This window comes from Alexandromys fortis, unplaced genomic scaffold (genome assembly GCF_014885135.2).
Source record: "Alexandromys fortis isolate MF-2015 unplaced genomic scaffold, M_Fortis_MF-2015_v1.1 scaffold_19, whole genome shotgun sequence".
Taxonomy (NCBI): Eukaryota; Metazoa; Chordata; class Mammalia; order Rodentia; family Cricetidae; genus Alexandromys; species Alexandromys fortis.
This window is the reverse complement of record NW_026067890.1, coordinates 9,527,525-9,553,051: the sequence shown is the minus strand read 5'-3', so window position 1 is coordinate 9,553,051 and position 25,527 is coordinate 9,527,525. Positions and strand designations below refer to the sequence as shown.

The following is a 25,527-nucleotide window of genomic DNA, read 5'->3' as shown; positions in this document are numbered from 1 at the left end:
AGGGTGAGCCTGCATAGACCATACCTTTTAAAGCCAAGCATTAGATCTATTAAGCAGCACTTGGGCATGCTACTTTCCAAGAACACAGAATACTAAAACAACTTAATTCTGCCTTCCTATAAATAGTCAGTGACCTTAACAGCCTCATATCAAAAAGAGTTAAAAAAAAAAAGTCTAGAAGTTTAGAAATCCTGTGAATGAGATAAGTAGACAACAATTATTATTTCCTGAAGTTGTCTAAAACTGTTGGCACCAGACTCTCAATTCATTGTCTTACATTAGTATATTAAGACCATCAAGAGTTGAAATCCAAGCTATGAATCATTTACCATTTCCACTAGTGAAATACTTGAGCTACAGGTGTTTCTTATCTTTGTAATTAAACAGACTGAGTTATGCATTTGAAGGCGTCACTTATGTAACAAGCAATCAAAGAACTGATGATTACCCCCCCCCCAAATAAAACCAGACTGTTCTTCTCTGAGTATAAAGTATTTTCCTTTCGGCTCTATTGATCATTATTGTGTGTGGCAGGAGGCACTGATGTCTTCCTTGACCAGGAACAAGGTCAATTGCTCAATCTGAAGAATACTGATATAAACAGTTGGACGGCTGATCATAAAATATCAGCAATTTTATATCAGAGATTATGCTAATTGACAAACTCTCTAGGCAAGGTTGAAAGTGACAGATTTAAGCTTCCTGCTTTTTAAATATCATAGATTAATTTCTGCCAACCTTTCTCATTTTATGCTGGTCATATAATTCGAACCACATGAGGCTGACCCTTAACACTCTAAATAGATTTATGAAAAATATGATAGCAAGTCATGCTGGTAGGACACAGTAGAATTTGAAGTGATTTCCATTTTGTGTTAAAATGCTATATTTTGCCAGTCAAAGCACATACTTCTTCAATACTCGTCTATGCTAAGCTACAGACTAAAATGTTATTTGTAGCTCATAATGACCATATAGATACCAGTTAAAGATATTAAATTAGTTGCATTCCAGTTAATCCTTTTACTTCTAAACTAAGCCAAAATTATGTGTAAAGAATCATTAATATAAAGTAAGTTTTGTTCCTTTTAAAATGATATATTTTTTTAAAAAAAATCTCTATTTTCTAGAGCACATGTTTCACATCAGGATAAAATGCACAAAAGGTTAAGCTTCTTGTCACCATTTTTACTGGATTATTACTTTGAGATAATAACATGCTTCTGAAAGCTCTTTAAATCTGTCAACATAAGGGTTTTGATTTTGTCTTTTCATTGCTAAGGAATGAACACAAGGCGAATGTTCTACTACTAATCTACAGGCAAGGCCAAAAATAAATGGTGCTTTTCAGCAAAATTTGGACTATAGATTAACAGACGCAAAGGTAAAGTTGTAAGAAGAAAGTAAAAGTCAAACCATTCCATTGGCTACTTTATCTCTTTTGCGCAAAAATACGTTCATTACACATGAAATATTCTAATTTCTAAATATAAAGAAATATTTTTTAATTTTGTTTTCATTCAATACCTGGCATGAATTCCTATTGGTGAATATGTAGCTGAATGAACAACAGCAACAAAAGAAATAAAAAGGAAAAGGAAATATGACTGCTATGAGGTATGGTGGAAGAGAAAGTTTATTGCAGATGTGTGGAAATGGACAATCAGAAGAAGGCACATCAGGGAGTGTCCAGAGTGGGCATGACCAGACTGAACCATATGAGGAAAGGGGATTGGGAAATGGAGGGAAGAGCAGGCGAATCAGTAGCAGCAGTCAGGAGCTTCAAAGGTACAAAGAAGGCAGACAACCAAAGTGGTTGGATTTTGCAGGGAACAATAGCCCAGCTTCCTGGGCGGGAGAGTTCAGGATAAAAGCCTGGTTATGTTAGTCAGGAGGACTATGTAGAGGTAGGGACTGATGGATACAGGTAGAACCTGGCTGACAGGTCTGTTAAATAGGCACCTCAGTCATTTGTTCCAGGTTTGAAATCTAACATAAATCACCTATATTAGCCACCTATGTGATTCTTGCTAGAAAATTAATGTATATTAAAAGATACCTACTATCCTCAAATTCAAAAACAGATTTAAATTAGTATTTCATAGACCTTTATTCTCATACATAATTACTAATAATGAGCAATTATTATCATATAATTTCACATATGGGAGGTAATATAATCACCATTTGTAAATGTGGAAACTAAGGCACAAATGTTTTTATAGTTGGTAAAATGTCAAAGATTTATTTCAACAGAACCCATTGGTCTCTAACATCTGGTATTTAAAACTGCAATGTACAAAGAAGAGTAAAGAAAATCACAAAGCTAGAATAGCAATTTCCCTCCTTTCATCTTTGATGTTAACACATTTTTTTAATTAAGTTAATTTGTAGAGACTAAAAGTAACAACCTGGGAAAACAATTTTAACTAATTTCCAAACATTATTCATGACAATTACTGATTTGACTATGACTAATTGATTATTAAATTATAATAACAGCAATAATTCTCACTAGAAATCATGTCCAGTGAAAAATAAAGTGTACAGCATTACCAGCAGGTGGCCTCAGCTGTGGGGTTTTTATTCCGTGGAGCTTTTATGATCCATTTTCAATCAAGATGTAAGTACTTTCAGACTAAAAAAAAATTATTCTAAATTCCCTACTTTTATTATTATTTTTTTTCTTTTTAATCAACACTCTATGTTCCTCTTTCAATCTGCCACCTGTGGATGAATGACTCTTCGGGGAGATTTAGTAATATGTCATTTTGGGGTGAGATTGGCTTTAACGTGAAGGTCAGAGAAGTGGATAGGAAAGAACACATGACACATACAAACAAATGAGGCGGCTAACCCATGCAGCAGTAGTCACCACGACACGAGAAACATGAGATTAAATGTCTTCAGAATAATGGGACTTATCAATCAGCATCCTTACTTACTGGGAAATCAGACCATCCTAGGAGAAAACAGTCACACATCACAGCCACAAGCACACAGAAGCAATGAACTTCCTTGGCTTTCGACCTGTTTTTCTATAATGTTAAATCTCCAGATAGAATTGTGACTAGACAGAGATGAGGTATGCTTTTATGATAGAGGGTATCTCAGCATTTGGCTCTCGAGGAAATGTCTGAAGCCCAAATAGATTGATATGAACTCAACGGAATACGATTGCGCACTTGAAAAATGATTTTCTATACTCCTTTAGACAATACAACAGAGCAGTTAAATAGAAGTTATATATTTATGTGAAGAAAATTAAATTCTTAGGATTTATGTGTTTATATGTACATATGTCTTCTTTGCTAAGTAAGCTATTACCATTGCTTCATATTATGGAACGCTTCTTCCATCCTCTCTCTCTCTCTCTCTCTCTCTCTCTCTCTCTCTCTCTCTCTCTCTCTTTCTTTACTAGGCTAGTTCCAATTTCAGAGTCAATGAAGTCTGCTTCAAAGATATAATTAAGATGTGTCTTGGGTGTGAATAGTAATAACTATTTTTGAAATATTAACAAAACTAACGAAACTGTCTTGTGTATTTCCTAATGGATGTGTACTGTACACAGGCCTAGGATAATAACAAAGAAATAGAAAATACCATAACTTCTATCAACACTGACTCTGAACTTGTCTGGCAGGTTTAATATGTCTAAGAAGGAAATAAACACCGAGGTGGCTATCTAGATAGCCAAGAGAATGGATTTGCTTCACTATGAGGGCGTTTAAGGCAAAATTGTACTGTTTGTGTATGAACCTCAAATAATCTCATAGCTTTATTCCCCTGCATGAGCAGACACGGCTTTTACGGTTATCTGCTTTATAACTTCATAGTCAGAGCGTCTTAGGGCTGAACTCATTTCTTAAGGAAGCTTTCGAAGGAGATTTACAAAATCATGACGATTTTCAAAATTGTAAGGTAGAATTGCCTTGCCTGTGCAGAGATGATGACCCAATCTCTCTTCAAATGGCCTTTAAATATACAATCATTTGATTTACCAACTAGCTAAGCACTAACTTCCCTTCTTTAAGCAAATTTAAATATTTCCAAGGAGAAAAACACCAACAGACATCAGGAAAAATACCAGCAAGGCATTTCTCCTTCACTGTCTTAATGAACCATGCTGAACTCTGCATTAGACAGTCTCCTTGAGTAAATGTGCTGCACATAGGATGGTTGCAGACTGCCTTCGCATTGGATATTGTATGAGTCCCTAAGCTGAGTAAGTGATGACTAAGATATGTTTCCCACAACTGAACACCTTAAACAAAGCATTTGGCTCACAGTCAAAATGCACACATAGATACAGATCTTGACTGTGCTCTTTACAGAGGCCCTAATTCATACTTTACTACTGCTTCTCCATCAGGGTAAGACAAAATATTTTATAAACATAGTACCTGCATACTTTAATGTAATATAATGCAATACTAATAATTCTTAAGATGAAAGTCAAAATCTGAATGGGCAAAGAAGTAAGACACAGAATCACATAAAGTATATAAATACCAGGCATGTTTTGAGAGTCTGCTGAGGGTCTGGGAATAAACGAAAAGATAACCGGACAGAGGTGGGGAAAATGCATGACTGCAAGGATTTTTAATGGATATCAGCTGTAGTAAGCAAAAATAATTTTAGGTAAAATTATCAACAGGAAGGTAAATTAATAAGATGATAACCTTTAGGGTCTATTGCATTTCTTTAAGCCTATAGAATACATATCCCATTAAAATAATGTATGCCAAAGTATCTATCAACTCCAGCATTTAATGGTTAAAAATGCTGCCCAATTCTGTTTATCTGTTAATGTCGTTGTTGTCATCATTGTTTCTATACTGTGTTTCGCTTATGTGACACAAACAAAGGGATGCATAGTTATGTTTGGCACAATGACAGTGCTTCCTCTTACAGAGTCCTTATGTCAATGCTATTTCTCTTTTGTCTTTTATTTTACAAGTTTTTCCCAAGTAAACAAACTCTCTGACGTTTGGATCTAGCTACTCATACAGTGAACCCAAGTTCCCCAACCCCCATAATCAATATAGACATCCCATTTCTACTACTTATAGAACATGTAAAAGTCTATATCCTGTTTATATGTAACTGCCTGAGAACACAAAGCTACTTCTTACCTGTGTGGTAAAACTTCCCTGAAAATCCAAGGTTGAAGGTAAAATTTGCAACCTGAGTGCGCAGTAAATTTTGAGTCTCTAGTAATGCCTGAAATAAATAAGAAATTAACATCATTTTAGAAAAATAAATATGAAGCCTTGGGATGCCTCTTTCACCAATGTGTGTGCATGGGAGAAACAAGAGCTTTGCTGAGCTCTGGTGTCTGATGGGCATTGATTGTGTATTCATATTGCAGCTATTGTAATTATTACGGATGTTATTCTATTGAAGGTCACAGAACTGTGAAACAGTTAAATCCTGAGCACATTATGCATCACTGAGAGCCAATTCTCCAACTGCACAGCCTTGAAATCATTTTTCATTTTGTATGAGACATTTCTTGAATTTCAGATTATTACATTTCCTTTCCATGGGGGATATTTTTAGAATGGTTGCTATAGACAAGTCCTCCGTATGTTACTAAGGAACAGGGCAGAACTTTTATTTGCACTACATTTCATTATGTGACCATGTTACTGTTACCGCTCCCATGATTTTTAAGGTAGAATTATTGAAGTGAAAGCATGAGTTCTTACTTCATAAACTAATGAGTAATATACATTTACAAGGCGTTGCTTGTAATTCTGAAAAAAAAAAAACATAAGGGAATAAATATGCTATATGCTGTCAATTCCATGAAGAAATATTCTCAATTCTCCCAACATAGCAAACGTTTCCTTAATCCTTAGATTTGGAAATACACTCAGAACTTCTCACTTGTAGGAGGATACGAACACATTGGTACTAACTAGCCAGAACTGCTCACTGCTCGTTTTATCAATACTCCCATCTTTACAGTATATTCAGGAATATATTCTCTTCTTTCCTTATTGGCATGATTACTGATTTATTGGTTGAGAACTCATATCCTTTTTTCCAATAGATTTACAAGAGAACTTTATTCTCTTAGAAAACTGGCACAATTAATTTCAATACTTTTTGACTACTAAACCAACTATTAGGGTGAAAAAAAGAGCCGTAGTTTAGATTGTTTACACTCGTCATGATGAATAAGATTTGGCTTTAATCATTTCTTTGGTATGTACTATTCTTTGTAAGTTGTTTGATGTTAATCTAAGAGAAGGGAAGAAAGATGGATGAAAAGAAGGTTACAGGGAAGGAGAGAAGGAGAAGGGATGGGGGAGGGAACAATGGCCAATGGGTAATAATAAAATAACGCAGTCGGTGGTTATCCAGGACTATAATTATAATGGAAACAATCATGAAAATCTTATTTTAGGTTTACCCAAACAAACAACAAAACAAAACAAAAAAACTAAAAAACAAAAAGTCACCTCTGGAAAACTAAACTCAGTTTTAGTTAATTCTAATTCTAGCAAGTCTTAAACATTATTTTGTTTTGTGTTGTTTTCAATACGTCCTGACTGCAGTTTTGCCTCCCTCCACTCATACCAGCTTCCCTAGCTCCAGATCCTTGCCTCCTATTTTTCCCGTCAGAAAAGACCAGTCTTCCCAGAGTATCAGGCAAATATGGCATAACAAGATGTAATAAGATTTAAGTAAACACTAAAAAGAGGATGTTGTCCCTCAACTTGAGGACTGCTCTACAAGAGGGAGCCCATGTTTGACACTGCTTTGATGGCCAGGAACCAGAGACTGGATAGCCCAGAGAACTAGGGTAGAACCAAACATGAATGAATGGTCCTTTTCAAATGTCAAAGAAATGATTCTAATGATATTCTGCTATTCTCATAGATTGGTCCCTTTTCTGGTCATCATCAATGACACTTCCTCCTACAGCGTTACAGCATATGGGAGTAGATGCTGAGACCCACAGCCAGACATTGTGGAGAAGAGAGAGAGAGAGAGAGAGAGAGAGAGAGAGAGAGAGAGAGAGAGAGAGAGAGAATGAATATTGGAGCTATCCATTGGGTCCCTTCACCCAGAGACTGTGGAAACCCTGAGGAAGAAGAACGAAAAAAAGGTAGAAGTCAGAGGGCTGGAGACAGCAGGAGAACATGGCCCACAGAATCAACTAAGCAGTGTTTACATGGGGTCACAGACACTCCAGAATGCACTGGGCCTGCATGAATCTGTACCCGGTCTTCTGTGTATACGTTATGACTGCTATCCTTTCCTTGTGGGACTCCTAAATGTGGGAGCAGGTGTATCCCTGACTCTTTCGTCTGCACTGACTCTTCTGTCTTATCCTCCTATTGGGACGCTATCCAGTCTTGGTATAAGGGCTATGTCCTTATTCTGTCTTGTTGGGCAGTCATCTTTGGAGGCCTGCTCTTTTCTGTAAAGGAAATGGCGAGGGAGTCAGGGTTGGGAGGAGCTAGACCAAGTGGAGTGAGGGAAACAATACTCTATTTTCAATTAAAAAAAAAAGGTGTTGCCAAAATACATGGAATTTGTTGAATTTATTGTTGAATGCTATAAAACAAAGCCTTTAAATGTGCACCAGGAGAGAGAGCACGAGCAAGGAACTCAGGACCTCGACGGGGGCACCCACACACTGAGACAATGGGGATGTCCTATCGGGAACTCACCAAGGCCAGCTGGCCTGGGTCTGAAAAAGCCTGGGTTAAAACCGGTCTCGCTGAACATAGCAGACAATGAGGACTACTGAGACCTCAAGAACAATGGCAATGGGTTTTTGATCCTACTGCACCAATTGGTTTTGTGGGAGCCTAGGCAGTTTGGATGCTCACCTTACTAGACCTGGATGGAGGTGGGTGGTCCTTGGACTTCCCACAGGGCAGGGAACCCTGATTGCTCTTTGGGTGACGAGGGAGGGAGGGGGACTTGATTGGGAGAGGAGGAGGGAAAGGTGAGGCGGCGGTGGGGGAAGAGACAGAAATCTTTAATTAATTAATAAAGAAATAAATAATTTTTTTTAAAAAAAAGTAGACTGTACCAGCTATTCGAGGTCTCTCAGCTTCCCGAATGCTGGGGGACGCTGTCATGACAGAATTAATAAAAATCCTCATGCTTTTGCAAAAAAAAAAAATGTGCATTTTTTTCTTAGTGAGTCCCTTTTCTATTCCCAGACCCTATGATACAGTATTTTGAAATACACATTGATTTTTTTATTTCCTCCTTTCCCTTCTTCCTCTCTGATCCTATCCACTCATTGGTTTTTTTTCCTCTGAGTTCCTAAAGTCATTCATATTCCTATATGCATCACTTTATTTCAATAAGGGCTTACTATTGTATAGTGATCTTTTATTTATGTTCAAATAAATAAAGCTTGCTTGAAGATCAGAATACAGAATTTAGACACTAGAGGCCAGGGAGTGTTGGCACACACCTTTACTTCCAGGATTTACATCCACCCTGGGCTACACAAGATTGAGTCTGTCTAAAAAGATAAATAGAATTCACATGAAGGTGCTCCCAGCACTCAGGAGTCACATGCCTTTAATTCCAGCTCTAGGGAAGTGGGGAAAGAAGTGATTTGGCTGGGCAGAGAGAGGTGTATGTAAGGCAAGAGGAGACAAGAACTCATTGCAGTCTGACAGGCTTGGTGGAAAGCATCACAGTCAGCAGTGATGTTGAGGACAGGATTGACCCTTTGTCTGAGCCTTGGTAGAGGTAAGAACTCTCTGGTGGTTTGGCTGCTTTGATTTTCCAATATTCAGTTTGAACTCAATATCTGTCTTTGGGTTTTTATTAAGGATGCTACACTATTGTATCGAGAATAATAAACACGAACCATGTAGCTTTAGGCCCTACTGCTGACAGAAATGAGGGTGGAGAAAGAAGGAGGTGGTGGGTAACAGAGGGGCTTGGGAAAGAGAGGAAGGAGGAGGAGGCAGATAAAGAGGAAATATATAAATTAGATAGTCACATGTGTGCAACTATTCCTCTTCACAGAAGTCTAGACGGTGCTTTGTCGGGAGTTTTGTGGAATATTTTCCTACACAGCTACTCATTATGTGCTTTTGAGGGGAACACTCTAAAAAGGAAACAGGAAACCACCCAAGTCAACCTTACTCTGCAAGTCCCCATTACCTTTCTTTTGGGTTTTCAAAGGACTGTAGAAACAATAGTGTTTCCACTATTCATTTTATGTTCCTCTATTTCCTACTCTCTACAGTCATGCTGGGCTTCCTGCACAGAAAGAACATTGGACACTTGACTCAAGAAAGGTATTCTATTAATACCTTTCAAGTTTTATCAGCCATTTTCATTCTTTATTTTTCCTATATCTATAAAATGGAATAAGGAACACACTTATGTACTAAAATTATTTTAAGATTACATCATGGGGACATGAAAAGATTGATTGTTTGCTACATAATATGGCTTGAGTAGTGTTCGTTCAGTAAGCAAATTGAAAAATTCTGGAAATGTCAGTCTTTCCTATCAGTCATAAATCTCTGGGATCTTTAAATATCAAGCTAGGCTATCTGCATCTCTCCATTTCCTACTTCACCAGGTGGTCCTTAACCTGGACCACCACTGAACCACCCTCTATGTGTCTCCATCTCTAGCTCACTCTTCATTCTGCTTGGAAAACTACAGTTATTCCCCATCTCCATTCAAAACTCCAACTCATTCATTAAATCTTTATTTAAATGTCATCTTTCTTCAAGAAGCAAACTTTGGCTCAAAATTTTTCCTTTCTTCATCTTTTAGAGAGTGTTTCTAAATTATTTTCATAAATTTTGCCTAATTTTCTCTTTTATTATATGTACTTTGCATCTTATTTCCCTCTCTAGTCAATAAAAGTGTTCAGGTTGATCAAATCTTTGTCATTTTTTCCATATCTTTTGTTGGAAAATGCAATTTTGGGCATGTGAATTATATTATAGTCAGATAAAACACAGTAATGCATGACAATAAATAGGATTCATTTCATTTGTAACATTTTTCAATGCTAAAATAATAAATATAGATCAGCCAAAAGTTGTATCAGAACAGTATAGACAAAAACTTACATTTTGCCAACCTATTGTTTAATATCGAAGCTGCATAGCAATGTGTCTCAGTTTGAGTAAGGGAGCAACAGAGACCAAGGTATAAGCGCTGATGTGCTTACACTACTTAAATCTCTAAAATCACGCAGACATATTCATTGATGAGGGGAGTAAAACTACTCAAGCATGGCCTCCTAGTGCATGTCATGCCAAATGTGGGAGTCAAATGACAAACATAATGAGAATAAAGCAAATTGGCTCATAAAGAAGTATCCCAGATGCCCAAAATACCTTGAATTATGTTAAGAAAACATTCTAGTTTGCACAACTCAAAGAAGAAAATTTCTGTGTTTTTCAGTGACCAAAATAAAACGATGAATATATTATAAAAATCAATTAAAATTTAAACATAGCTGTCTAAAATAAGTTTGAAAACAAAAGTGCTAAGCCTTCAAAATTACAGAGGAGTTGAAAAAAAAGAGTAATTTGAAAATAGAAAAAGAATCTAAAATGCTAGAAGCAAGATCAGCATTTAATGAATATGTCATAGATATCTATATATGTTCTTTATTCTATTTTTAAGCAATTAAGATTGTTTTATTCATTTCTTATTCTGTCAGGACACTTTTGCTAGTTTCCTTCCTTCCCTCCTTCCTTCCCTCCCTCTTTCCCTCCCTCCCTCCCTCCTTCCCTTCTCCCTTCCTTCCTCTTTTTCTGAAATTGTAATATAATTACAACTTTCTCCCATTCTATTCCTCCCTTTCTCCCTTTGAACCCTCCTGTATTTCCCTCTTTTTTGCTTCCTTTTATTGAAAGCATGATTTTTTTTTCATACAATATATTTCAATTATGGTTTTTTTATCTCCAACTCTGAGATTCTCCAGTGAGACTCTATCAGAAAAAAAAAACTGATTTTTCATTTGCCAGTGATTATCAATTAGACATAGTTTCTAGGGGCTAGAACGGATAGGGTCTTGTGTCCACTTTTCCTCTTAGTGCTGGGGTCCCATCTGGATCATACACATGTAGGCTTTATGCTTACTGCCACAATCTCTGTGATCATAAGTGCCTCCAGTTTGGTTGCATCTAAAATGCCTTACATCCTTAGTGTCCTCAAATCTGCTCTGGCTCTTATAATATTACTATCTTCCCTTCCATAAGGTTCCCTGAGCCTGAGGGGAGAGATTTTATAGACATACCATATTTAGCACTGGAGAGATGGCTCAGCCAATAAATGCTAGTCTTACAACCAAAAATATAAAAAAAAAATCCCATTTATGACTTAGAGTTCTGAGGGCCTTTCACTCTTTGTATATTACATTTTCCAGCTGAGAAGTTTCTGCTTTTGTTCCCAACTATTGCAGAAAGAGTCTTCTCTGGTAATGTCCAAGCAAGCACTGATTTATGAGTACAGCCAAAATGTCATTAGGATTCATTGTATGGCCATGTTCCTTTAGTAGAACAGTAATATTTGGCCTCGAGGTCCTTGGGTAATCAAGTCACTGGTTCTATATCACATGAGCATTTTTAAGAGTCAGTTCCATCTCATAGAGTGTGCCTAACTCAAATCAGATTGGCTGCTTACCCTCCAAATCTTTGTGTCACTATCACACAAGTGTGTTTGGAAGGCAGGTCATCATTGTAGATCTTCTAGGATTGTATTGAATAGATATAGAAAGAGCGGACAACTCTGTCTTGTTTCTGACTTTAGTGGCAACACTTTGAGCGTGTCTATATTTAGAGAGATGTTGGTTGTGGACTTGCTGCAAATTGATTCCATTATTTTAAGATACTCCCTTATATTCTTAAACTCTCTAGAACATTTTTCATGAAATGGTGTTAAAAATTTTCATAGGCATTTTTTTGCATCTAATGAAATTAACCTTTTTTTTAGTTTAGTCTGCATCTCTGGCATAAAGCCTACTCGGTCATGCTAGATGAAGTTTTTTATGTGTTCTTATATTCAATTTGCAAATATTTTATTGAGAATTTTGCATTTATGTTGAAAAGGAAAATTTATTTGTAATTCTCCTTCTTTGATGGGTCTTTATATCCCTTGGGTATCATGGAACTGTGTTCTTGTAAAAAGAATTGGCCATTCTTTCTGTTGTTTCTCTTTTGTGTAATAATTTGAGGAGTCTTGGCATTAATTCTTCTTTGAAAGTCTAGTAGAATTCTGCATTACATCTGTTTGACTCTGGCCCTTTTATGGTTCATATACTTTTAATTATTTCTTCTATTTTAGTTTTGGTCATGGGTCTACTTAAATTGCTTATCTTTATTTGATAGTAGGTGGTATATATGAAGAGAATTATCCACTTTTTTTAGATTTTCCAATTTGGTGGAATACAAGTTTTTAGAGTATGTTCTTATGATACTCTGAATTCCCTTTGTGTCTGTTGTTATGTCCCTTTTATCTTTAATTTGATCTTCTTTCTATGCTTTTTAGTTAATTTGGCTAATGTTTTGCCAACTTCATTGTTCTTTCTTAAAGAAAATCTCTGTCTTATTGCTATTTTGTATCATCTTTCTTTGTTTCTATTTCATTGATTTCAGTCCTGAGTTTGGTTATTGCTTACTGCTTACACTTTTTGGATTTAACTATTCCCCACTAAAACTTTCAGGTGTGATATTAGGTTACTAATATGAAATCTCTCCAATTATTTTTATGTGGACAATCAGTGCTATGAACTTGCCTCTTAGAATCACATTCATTGTGTCCCATAAGTTTGGGTAGTTGTGTTTTCATTTTCATTCAATTCTAAAAATGTTTATAATTTCATTTTTAACTTCTATCATGACCCATTTTTCTTTCTTTTTTTTGTAGAAGGTTTTATTCTGTTTTTTTTTCAACCATTCTGTTAGTCTGTGTCTCTTTATTGGAGAATTGAGAACACTGATATTGAAACTTGTCAATGAATAATGTTTGTAGATCCTTGTTATTATGTTGTTGAGGTATAGGCTCCCCAAACCTATTCTTTTGATTTGTTTATCTGTGGTTATTTATTTTTTGCTGGATGAGATTAACCTCTTCAGGTTGATGCTTTCCTAGTACCTAAGTACCTAAATTTGGTTTTATTGTTGAATATTTTTCTTTCTTCATCTATTGAAATTGAATACTTTTCTGGTTCTGAGCTTGTAGAACATTCATCCAGGCCCTTCTGGCTTTTAGAGTCTCCAATGAAAAATCAAGTGTTAAGTCTAATAGATCTGCCTTCATATTATATTTGGTCATTTTTTATCGCTTAATAATTTTTTGGTATAAGACATTTAGTATCTTGACTGTTATATGTTGTGGGGAATTGTTTTTTTTTTTTATCTGAGCTTCTTTTTCTTACTCTATTTCTATCAGTGGAACTCATATTTTCCTAGTACCCTAGATCTTTTGGATGTTTCGTGCCTTACTTCTTTAAGATTTAATAGTTTCTTTGACCAAAGTATCAATTTCTTCTTTCTTGTTTTCATTGCCTCATGTCTTGGTAAGATACCTCTAAGATATCTGCTTGAATTCCTAAGTATTTCCTCTCCAATTTTGTCTTAGTTTTGGTTTTTTTTGATTTATTCCATTACCCCTTTCATGTCTCGAATAGTGTTCATCTCATTGTACTCTTTATTTGACTATTTGTAGATTTCATCAATGGATTTATTTCTATCTTCTCAAAGGTCTCTGATCATATTCCTAATAACTGTTTTGAGTCCTTGTGTTCTGCTTCAGCTATATTGCATATCCCGAGGCGTACTCTACTATAGTAGAGTCGTTAGTCTTTAGCAGAAACATATTGTTTGACTGTTATTAACTTGTTTTTATGCTGCTGTCTAGGCATCTTGTTTGAGATGGTTATAGGCTTGGTACTGATATCTGGTCTTGTGTTTATTAGGTAGGTATTTCATTCCTTGGTTTCTGTTGCTCTTTCTTGTCTTTGGGAGTGTGGAGGCTGTGATTGGCCTGGTAAAGAATGATTCTGAGAAACTTTCAATGTGGCTACTGTAGGTTCTGCATCGAATTTATTCCTAGGTATTGAGAGCTGACACTAAAATCGGGGCTTTGGCTAAGAGATGGGAGAAGCTAAGAAGGTTGAAAGGAAGAAAAAAAATCTGTGTGTGCAACTAGGATCAACATGTACCCCTGGGGATGGAAGCAGAGAGGAAGGAGGGGGCACAGCAAATTTTATGCTGCAATGGTGGGAACAAGACTGGGGAACTTGAATTGAAGAGAAGGAAAGGAAGTTAAGATTGCCAACTTTTTCCTGGCCCTTGTGGTGAGTGGGTTCCCAGGGAGTGTCTGAGGGAGTTGGTGACTGATCCAAAGGGCAATATGCCCCTTCCTGCTATTCAAGGTATTTTTTTTGTTGTTCATTAATTATCATATTACACACACACACACACACACACACACACACACACACACACACACAGTCCCAGATGTAACTTGTTCCATTTGTATAAGATTACTTGCATGCATGTTTTCAAGCCTGGCCATTTGGTAATAAATAACCAATTGTTGTGCTTTTCCCTGAGGTGTTTTTTTTTTCCCTCTCCTATTCCTAGCATTCCTTAGTTGCCTGTAGTTTTTTATGTAGGATTGAAGCTTCATGAGAATTTTCCTATTTACTTTGGAATATTTATTTAACTCATATCCTTCCTGCCCTATATGCTCAAGTTCTCCTGTAGTATAACCATGTCCAAAATGAAAGACATGGGCATTAGCTTCAGACATGAGAGCTAGATTCAGTGTCATTAAAGAGCATGTGATCATCTTAATGCAATCTCTCCACTTCACATAAACTGGGATTCATAGTTTAATGTGTGTCCTCTTAGCACTTGCTGAAGAGGAACCTGTTTCCATCTTTGAACCTGTTTCTCTCTTTCCTACTGTTCTTGCTCAGCCATAACTGTGACAAAGCATCTGTAATGAACAGCTTCCATGAAGAAATTATTTGTGGTCATGGTTTTCAAGGTTAAAGCTCATGGCTAACTGGCCTGGTTAACAAGCTTCCAGTAGGTAGGAAAACAGGAATAAAACAAGACCATTTAGGAGACTGGAAGTTCTACCAGCAAAAGATACTAAAAATGGGGCTTCTGTTTGAGACACGAAAAACAGGAAAAAAAAATAAAAGGAAATCATGATGCAGTGTGACTGCTGCTGGACTGGTGTGGGAAGTGAATGAGGCCAGAGTTTCGTGAACGATTCTAGTTCCTGACTCTCAGTGAAATTGGGAAATTTGGAAAGTCTTTAAAGGAAAGTTCAACACCTCCCCTACAATTTCACAAATTTCTTCCCCAAAGAGCCTGAGTGTGCTGGGGAAACCACTATACATTACCCTACAGGAGAGTTTCAAGTCATTACTTTTACAGTTTTTCACCAGGGACTGGATGCTATATTTCAGAGATAAACTACACACTTAATGTTTTTGAGGAATGGCCTCATGGCACAGGATATAGTTTTTGAATAATGGAAGGTCAAATATCACACTAGGTAAAGATGCTGGCAATTAGAAGACAATATCTGAAAGGTGACTTGACCTTGTAAAATAAGATTAACTTGTATCCCATCTGAGTAGAGTTTCCATTTTCTGCATAATTATTAAAGAACACAGAAAGGTTATATAAACCAAATTAAATTTGAAATCCACTTACAGTGTTGTGAATTTTGTCTGACTTCATCAGCGAAACACTTTGTGTGTCTTTAAAGCCCTTTTGTGGGTGCAGGTGGATTTGTCATCCACCCTAAACTTCGTTATGGGAGAGTCTCAAATTCAGGTTGGTGTTCACAGAATTCTGGGCCCACTGTTAAATACAATTTTCAAAAGTATGCTATGTATGCTTCTGTTGGGAGCAGTGAGACCCCAGATCCTGAATTTCTTGTAATCCGCTGATCTGAGTGCCTACAGCTGCTCTGAGCATGAGACTTTCAGGAGTTCTTGATGGCAGGAGAGTGGTTTCTCCTGGGTTTGGCTGGGGCGTGGCTATCTCCAACACAATAAAGGGGGCATTCTTGGGGCATTCAAGGATGACCCGTGTCGCTGTCTTTCTGTCTGTGTGTGTCTGTGTATTTTAACTTCCAGCCCCCCCTCCCCCGCCTGAAGCTCCCGAACTGGGTGGCAGCGCACAGAGCTCAGACACTGGGGCGGGTGCAGGGCGCAGCATGCTTCAACTTTTGTTTTCTGTCCCGTCACTAGGACCAGGAATTCATTGAGAATGGTGGGATGGTAATCAGTCGTTGCAAGACTTAGTTTCTTTCTCAGATGTATCTTTAACTTAAATTTACTTAGGTCCTTTCAAACTATCACAGAGCCTTACTCTTAGAATCTGTTTCTTCCTTTCCTGTTACTCTTACTCAGCCACAACTGTGGCAAATCATATACAATAACTTCTATGAATAACCTTTTTCTCATGGTTTCAGAGGTTAAAGTCCATAGATCATTGGCCTGGTTAGCATAGGTCTCTAGTGATAAAGCATATAATAGGTGTCCTTCCTACAGGATGAAAAATAAAGAGAGATACGGGAAGGGACTAAGGTCCAACTCTTTTCTTTTCTGAACAACTCATCTCTTAAAGGTCACACTAGCTCATAGGAACATAAGCTGAGGAGCAAACCATCAAAATCACAGATACGTTTGTGGAAAATTTAATTATATATATATGTATATACATATATATATATATATAAAACTGATCATCAGTTTGAATCAAATAAATAAATTTGAACAAAAGGCAAATCGACTGTGATCCTTGAAATAGTACTTTTTAAGTTATTGACACTCTCATTTATAAGTTGCTTCCACCAAGACTTCTCTATAATCCTTGTATTTAATTAACTCTAAGGTTTTGACTCCAAGTCTACACCATGACATACACTATCCTGAATTGTAAAACTATAAAAATATACTATAACTTCAGAGGTTATCATTTGCAATATGACTAATTTCTTAAGAAATTTTAAATAATGGATCAACAAGATAGTGATTTTATTTTCTGAAGTACCAAAGTAGTTGAGTAAATAATCAATTCATACTAGATTGAACTAGCTCGTACTTAAGATTTTGGGGGGGGGGTATTACAACAATGGAACTTAATGAAGTAAAATAGAGGGTTAGGCATACTAAATCAAATAGGAAGAGAAACAAAGCATGGACCCACAACTGAAAGAACAAACTCTATGATGTGACTGTGGGAGTCGGGTGTCTCAAAATGTGCAGACATTGTCATGAGGATCTGGTGAGTCCTAAATTCAGGACACTGGATTTCTATATTAGGCAAGAACTTTAATGTTCAGTTTACATCTCTGTAGATTTCAGCTCCCGTGCCGGAGGAAGATGTATGTTTACTGTTTATGGATGCTCCAGAGCTGATACACCCCCATCCTCATCTTTGGAGTTGATTTAAAATGTGGACCTTAAACTGTTGTCCCTACTGGATAGACAACGACACTTTTACATAAAAAGCTTAGCCAATGAAACAAAATTACTTAACAAGAAACATAGGTTTTCCAAACTGTGCTTCATAAGTTAGAGGATCTGCAAAACTTAATGATGCTGCATAAATAAAATTTATGATCAGAATACTTCAGTAACTATATTATGAAGCTTGTTAATGGTATTAATACAACGGAGATAATTGGCAGAAAAATATCTTAAAGTTGATGTATTTCAACATTTCTTTCAACTATCAGAGAGTAACACCCATACCACCAGCCCAAATTTGAGTTATAGTCTTTGAGGAAACGAAAGTGCAATCATGAAGTGACTGTCTACCCCTTGGGGTAGAGGTGTTTTCTGAGGCTGTACCAACTTCTCTGGAATATGGCTTACTATTCATTGTTCAGTGAAAGTAGCAAAATAAAAGAAATAAGACTCTATAGATTCTGTTACACAATCACTGCAAATGATCTGTACAAAGTGTGTATTTTCTCTTATTCTAGGATATATTATCTAAAAAGATCCTCAGATCAATTTCTTAATATTATATAATCCTTTAAATATGTTAAGAAAATTTTGCTCTAAATGAATATAGTACTATACTCTCCTAAGAAATCTTTTCTTGATTAAAATTAAAAGAATCTTTTAAATTACTTTTCTTAACAAACTTGTATTCTGAATTGGTTTAGAGGGTTAGAGCACTTGCAGTTCTTTCAGAGGACTTAGGTTCCCTTTCAAAACCTTGTGGTGCACACAATCTCCTGTCATTCCAGTTCTAGGGCATCTGATCCTCCACTTCTGGTCTTACTGACACCAGGCACACATACACTATATGTACATACACCCAGAAAAAAAACCCACAAAAATAAGTAAATATAGGAAGAATTTTTAAATAGTACAAATATGTATTTTCCTTTTATTAAAAATAGATTTTTTTTCTCACAGAATAAATCCTGATAAGTTTCCCCACGTTCTACTCCTCCCCAGGTCCTTCCAACCTCCACTGCCATTGTGATCCACGCCTTTTCTGTTTCTCATTAGAAAAAGCAACTGTGCCTAAGGGATTAAATAAAAGAAGGCAAAACAAAACCTAGCATATCTGAATAGCACAAAACAAACAGAAGGAAAAGAGCCCAGGGAAATGCATATGAAACAGATATAAATACAGAGTGACACTCTTTTTTGCACTCTGAAAAAAAACATAAAAACTCTAAAATGGAAGAAGCTTTCAATTTACCTATGTGGTAAATAGAGATAAAAATACATAAATTAAATAATAAATAAGATAAAATTTTAAAAGTTATCCTGATATGTGATTGTGAAACAAGGAACTTCTGAAGAGCCATTGAGTTCATTTTCTGTTGACCATCTAAAATGTATGTACCCATGCATAAAATTCAAATATAAAAAAATTATATTTTATGCCTTTAAGACTGCAGAGCTCTGAAGCAGCCACCTCCTCAATGTTATGCATCATTGGAATGACTATACCTGTTCTATTTCATGGGGTTATCTCTATTTCTTTCTCAGTAACATCTGCCACCATTAAGACAGTCACAGCTTGCCTGATTCCTCTCTTCTATTTCCATCTCTAGAAACATTTCTTGCTCACTTGCTGGTTAGAAATGTCTTAGTGGCATGGTAATCAGTTATTAGTTACATATGCTTTAGAGCATTAAACTCTACTGTAACTATAATTAATTCTAACTATGTTCTTGAGTACAGAAAATAAACTATCTCAGTTTATGCACCATAGTGGCATCAAACTACATATTTAGCCCAGACTGATTCTGAAATCATAGCAACCTTGTCTCAGTGCTGGTACTGAAGGCATGTGCCACTGTACCTCACATAAAACTCTACAACATATAGTATGTTGTCTAAATCTATATTGCTTTTGAGTAATAATGCTATCTGTTTTTGAATATATATTTGGACTAACAGATAAGTAAATGGGAAGAACCTATTAAAATGTTTGTTATCATGAGTGTTTATTTTTATATTGTAATCTTATTATTATCAACCTAATTTTATGAAAAGATTAGAAATATCAGATTAACCATTTCCAACAATCACCGTAGAAATAAACTTTACCAGTTATGATTGAATTGCAAACATAACTATCTTTAGAGAAGTTCTAATTTCTTCCTTACTGTGGCATAAATTCAGTATTTAAAAGGTACAACTTCACCCAGAAATTCAACAAAAACTGATTTGTAAGTAAGCATGTTTAGTTACAGGGCCAAAATCGAACTTAACTAAACATCACTGGCATTAATTCCCTCAGGAATTGCACTTCTACGAACATTTATTCAGGGTCTCTTCGACTAAGCAGCTTTCTCAATCCAGCTAGAGTCCTCTGCCCTTTAAAACATACACATCCACTTGTTTATCGAGGCTTGTATGTTCTGAGTGTGAAACTGTTTCTGCTTTTTAATTTAAAAAGACACAGCAAGCTAAGTATTTCATTTCAGTGCAAGCTAAGTATTTGCATGCTTATTTTAATATAATATTTTTGAAGAAATACTTTGATACAAAATTAAAAATTTGGCAAGAATATATTCATATGCATGCATCTTTACATTTGTTTGTAAGAATCATTTCCAAAGGCTACCAAGGTGTGAGTCACTTTGCGTATATTTGAGACACTGGGTTTTATTTATTGTTTAAGCTCAAATAGAGTAGAATTTTTCTCATTACTCTGCCAGCAGGAAAAAGATAACAAGCACTTCTAGGTTTTTTTTTCTATGAATATGAAAAGACTTCTTTATGTACACACAGCCATGATTATTATAGAAACTAAAGCACAAATCCACACTGTAGTGTATTTTAAGATGGGATTTTCACGCACGTGGTAGACCAATTACCTTCTGCAGGATCTTTCTACCTCTCTACCTTGCAAAAATAAAGTTGATCCCGTGAGATCTTCCTGTCACTCCTAATCCTGCACAGCATCAAATAACAGACAATGCTATTTACAAACTAATTACCATGCATATTTATAACAAAAAACAGACTCTATCACCTGACCACCTCTGGCTTGTTTCCATGCTCTGACTCCCTGTAGGCAGAGTGAGTTTGGTCAGATGCTCACAGAGGACAACAACAAAGCAAAGGGTCCTAAAGGTGATGGCATCCAGTCCTGGTGGCATCGTTCCTGCTGTCGTCTCTAAGCCAAAGCAGCACTGGAAAGAATTCTATTTGTATACGTGCTATCCTTTTTTGATTTAGACTATTCGCAACTAGGTGCATTTTTTTCTAAGATGCTAAGTAAAAGCTAAACTTAAGAATTTCAAATAGATGAAACATAATATCACAGTACTTATATATTCAAGTGACCTTTACGTTGCTAATATTGCCTAGCTGTTTTATGCGCTGTAAATACTGCAGCTTTGGGTAATACCAAAAATTTCCTCCAATTAGGAGTTTACCTTCCAAAAGGTAATACAAGTGGCAGACAAACGATCTAATAATGTGTAAAAATTAGGAATGCAATGGTTATGACACGAGAGGATGATGATCAGAGAAATGCCGTTCAGAATTCACATCTTAATGTCTGGTGAGCTTTTGAGAATTTGGATGAGCACAAGTAGAGGAGGAGAACACTTTAAACAGAAAGACAACTTCTCCAGTTGAGAAGTAAGAGTTGCAGAATTTACAAGTATCAGCAGAAAAGTGATACAGAATAGAATATGATTCAAAGTTTAAGGTTTTAGCACTCCAAACTGGTGTGGGACTCCCTTCTTGGTGCTATTAATATTCACTATTGGTGAATAAAGAAGCTGCTTTCACCTATGGCAGTACAGAATATAGGTAGGTGGGAAAACTAAACTGAAGGCAGGAAGAATGAAGGCTGAGTCAGGCAGACGCCATTTAGCTGCCCAAGAAGCAAGATGTGAGGAACAAGTCACAACCCTCATGGTAAAATATGAAATAACAGAAATGGGTAAATTTGAGATGTCGGAGCTAGCTAGGAATAAACAAATAAAAAGGAAAAATTCCAAAATCAAGTATATAAAGTGAAATATGACCTAGAGGATGTTTCTTATTTAAGAAATAAATTATTTATGATCTAGTTATAGATGAAATACATTGATTAAAATGTCTTACCTTATCTAAAGAATCTGATACAATGGGAAAAGAAAACTTCATTATTGCTGTGTGGTTGTGGCACACACCTTTAGTGTAAGGTCTCAGGAGGCAGAAGCAGGCAGATTTCTGTGAGTTTAAGACTATCCTGGTCTACAAAGTTAGTTCCAGGACAGCCAAGTCTGTTATACAGAGAACCCCTGTCACAAAGAAAGAAAAAAAGAAAGAAAGAAAGAAAGAAAGAAAGAAAGAAAGAAAGAAAGAAAAGAAAGAAGAGAGAAACTCAGTATTGGCAAATATAATTTTGATTCACACTTAACTCCTCCACTCTGGTTTAAATGTCACTTTAACTTGTTCAACATTGCTCAACTAATATGAATAAAACATCTTATATAATATTCAAATGCCTGTGTTGTCAGGTAACCTTAAATGTTCTTTGAAGATTTTTACTTGCTCAATATCAACTCAGAACTGGTGGCAATTCTGCAAATAAATTTTAAAAATTTCATTAACATCTTTGCTTTAATCTACAATCATTTAACTCTAGTGGCCACTTTAGAATAAGCTTTTCTATCTGGTAGTGATAGAATACACCTCTGATGGCAGAGACAGTTGAATCTGAGTTCAAGGACAGCATAGTCTACATAGGGCCCTGACCAGCCACAATTACATAGCAAAATCCTGTCTCACAATTAAAATAAAAAAACCAAAATAAAGTGATTTTTTTATTCAATACATGAAAACTGAAGCCAAAGGAAAAAGGAAACCAATAATAGTACCTGCTATTATATTTAATTTGACAGGACTTGATTATTCATTTTATCTTTTGACCTTTCAATTATCTAATTAAAAATATAATCATCATTATTCTTCATTTATGTAGAAAGAAATTAATACTCAAAGTTTTCCTGTATATGAGTATTTTGTCTGCATGTATGAATGTATGTGTACTATATGCAAAAAAATAAAAATAAAAATAAAAATTGTGATGTAGAATCAAGCTCTAAAAGAATGTCAAATCTTTACTGAACTGCTGAATAACTAATTGTTATTTTACTAATTATAATACTTAGTATGCTGCAGAGAAGCCAGCACAGAGTTTGTAGGATGAGATTCTTCATTCCGTATAAAGGAAGCCTTTTAAAATATGCTCTTAAAGTATTTCTTACTTGCATGATAGCTCATCAGTTGGGTGATATTACACTCTCTGCATCCATAGTGCAGGTATCTCTCACCGTGAGAGTTAGTGCAACAAGAGTTGTTTAATATCTTACACTCTGTATTTTTTCACATTAATATCTACAAGTACCCTTAGGGGTTTTTCATCATCTTTATTCTTCTAATTATCGCACCTAGTAATCAAGGCATATATTTTTCTATAATATCATGTTAATTGCCAACATATCTCATATTTACATAATATATTTTAGGACAATTTCCGTGGCCACATTTCGTGTCTAATAGGAAGCAATTTGCTTTCTTTTATTAACTGCATTAAAACTTCATGCCCTAAACATCATCAACAGTAAACATTTGATTCTGCTCAAATTTAATGCGCGGAGGCATTTTGCTGTGCTGTATTAGGTTTATTTATGTGCTGTGTTCTGCATTGTTAGCTGCTAATGAGACTTCAACTCTTATTGCTCTAAGGCCTGAACACTAACCTCATTTTAATGAGTTCATTATTTGCTGTCTTCTGAAAGGAAGACAACAAATTTTCCTTTTAATTAAAGGTCAAAACACCTCTGGCAAAGGAAAGGGAAGAGGTTATCCAACCTTCGAGAAACTGAGTGATAGCTCTTTCGGTTTTCTGAGCTAAACACTGTCAGTGTAGACTAGTGTAGATGGTGATATGTTTTTTAAGAATATAGACAGTCCATCCATCAATCCATAGGACCCAAGTACAGGTAAATTGAGGGCAAATGAAAACACTAAAACACGATACTCGGTGTGTAAGTCTTTGTAAAAAATGAAAGTCAGCCAAAGTAATTAAAGAAGCTTTACTCTTTACCAAAAGGGGGCATGTGGATCAATACCACTGAAGAAGAAAGATTGCTATGCGCATGACGAATTAGTTATGGAATAGAGAGAATATTTGCAATGTTAATTCGGACAATAAAAAATATTTTGACTATTTTATCCTAGAAAGCAAAGCAAAGGTAAATCATTTTTAAGGAAACTGATTTTAAATAATTTTAAAATACATGAATCCAGTAAGAATATATATCCAGATGAAATAAGCTTTTAAGTGGAAGCACTCCTTTGGATATTGCATGTACCAAACAACACTAACCTCAGGAGAAAGCTGAAATGTCAGCACATAAAATCTACCACAGGAGGAAGCATGAGCCAGTTAATTATGGAAAGTTTAATAGAAATAAAATCAAGAAATATGAACATAATAATCAGGTGAAATGTTTTTACTTTAGATATTTATGTGGTTTCATTAAAAAATCAAGCTGTATTCATTTTTTTTTGTGGAGACATCATCATTTTTTCCATGAGTGATGTGATTATTTTCTAGTAAAGATTTGGTTTGTGTGGTGGTGGGAGTTAAACCCAGGTCTTCACATATACTAGGCAAACATTCTGCCCCTGAGCTGCTCCAGAGGCCCACGACTCAAATTGTTAGTTAGTAATATTGCTTGGATGTTTTCACAAAAATTGCAAAACTAACGTGCAGAGAACCCATGTACCCAATGCTTACTACATTATACATATATTAGTGATGACCTTCGTCATAATTGTTAAGAAATATTTGATACGTGCTTAGAGTCCATTCTTCATTCATTTATTTTTCTTATATTAATTTTCTCTCACAGGTCTCAGATTCTACTTTACTACACCTCCTCTGGCGACTCTTGGTGGTGAGATTCACAGCAAAAACAAACAAAAATTGTAGAAATTTTAGAATCACAGCAAAAATGTAAAAGTTGTCACGAATTCCTCAATTTCTAACACCTAGTCTTTTTTATTCCCATTTCTAAATATGTTGGCTTATTGGTGATAAGTGACACAGGCATATTGATATTATTATCATCATTAACCAATGTCAATAGTTTAATAAAAATTAAGTTGTGTTGTATGCTTTATAGATTTGGGTAAATGTTTAAGGCCACATAACATTCACCATTGCTTCTTCATTCAAATAATAAAATAAGTGGAGACTAGACTATATGTATAACCTACACTAGTTTTCAGTCCCTTGAAGTCCACTGAACTCCACTGAGCCAATCTCCTCCTCTCTTGGGAGCTGCTGGTTTTTGTTTTGTTCATAGTTGACCTTTTAAACGTGTCATTTAGTAGAATTATTCAGTATTACCTTTTAAGATTTTTCTTCTCACTCTTAGCCGTATTAATTACAAGTCTCTTTACTTTTGTGTGGCTGAATGGCTCATTTCTTTTTATCACAGAGGAACAGTCATTGTCTGGATGAACCTCAGTTTTCTTTGTATCCGTTGACCTTTTGAAGGACATTTGGGTTACTTCCCAGTCTGGTAATTCTGAGTAAAGCTGTTATAAACATTTAAATGCAAGCACTTGTATGGACATAAATTCCTAACTCACTCGGTCAAATACCAAGGAATGTATATCTAATTGTATAATGAGACTATTTTTGCTTTGTGAAAGTCATATAAACTGCCATCCAAAGTAAATAAAATCGATTTTTTATACACATAGAAGACATTTGGAATGTGGCTTGACTGACAAAGTCTGCACCGTAGACCTGGAAAACCTCAGATGTGCTGTTTTCTGGCTTTTTATTTATTTATTTATTTACAGGTGTGCATTCCTTTGTTCGTGAGGTATCACTACCATGCTTAATCATTAGTGTAATCGGAGGAAGAGTTTTTAAACTACTTTCTTCTTTTGTGTAGTCTAATTTAATCAAACATGTACTTGAAGTCTGTAAATGCCTTTAGCCTGCTTAATAAACTACGATATTTAGCAATTACCTG

At 35.7% G+C, this 25,527-nt stretch overlaps 1 protein-coding gene across 2 annotated transcripts in view; it reads right to left on the bottom strand.

Moving 5' to 3' along the window:
• The window catches only part of Ndst4 (N-deacetylase and N-sulfotransferase 4), a 227,423-nt gene that overhangs the window by 127,236 nt on the left and 74,660 nt on the right, over nt 1-25,527 (bottom strand). For both annotated transcript variants that reach the window (XM_050152462.1, XM_050152525.1), the window contains exon 2: nt 5,136-5,223. In XM_050152462.1, the coding sequence (XP_050008419.1) occupies nt 5,136-5,223 (88 nt within the window). The remainder of the gene's footprint in view (nt 1-5,135; nt 5,224-25,527) is intronic.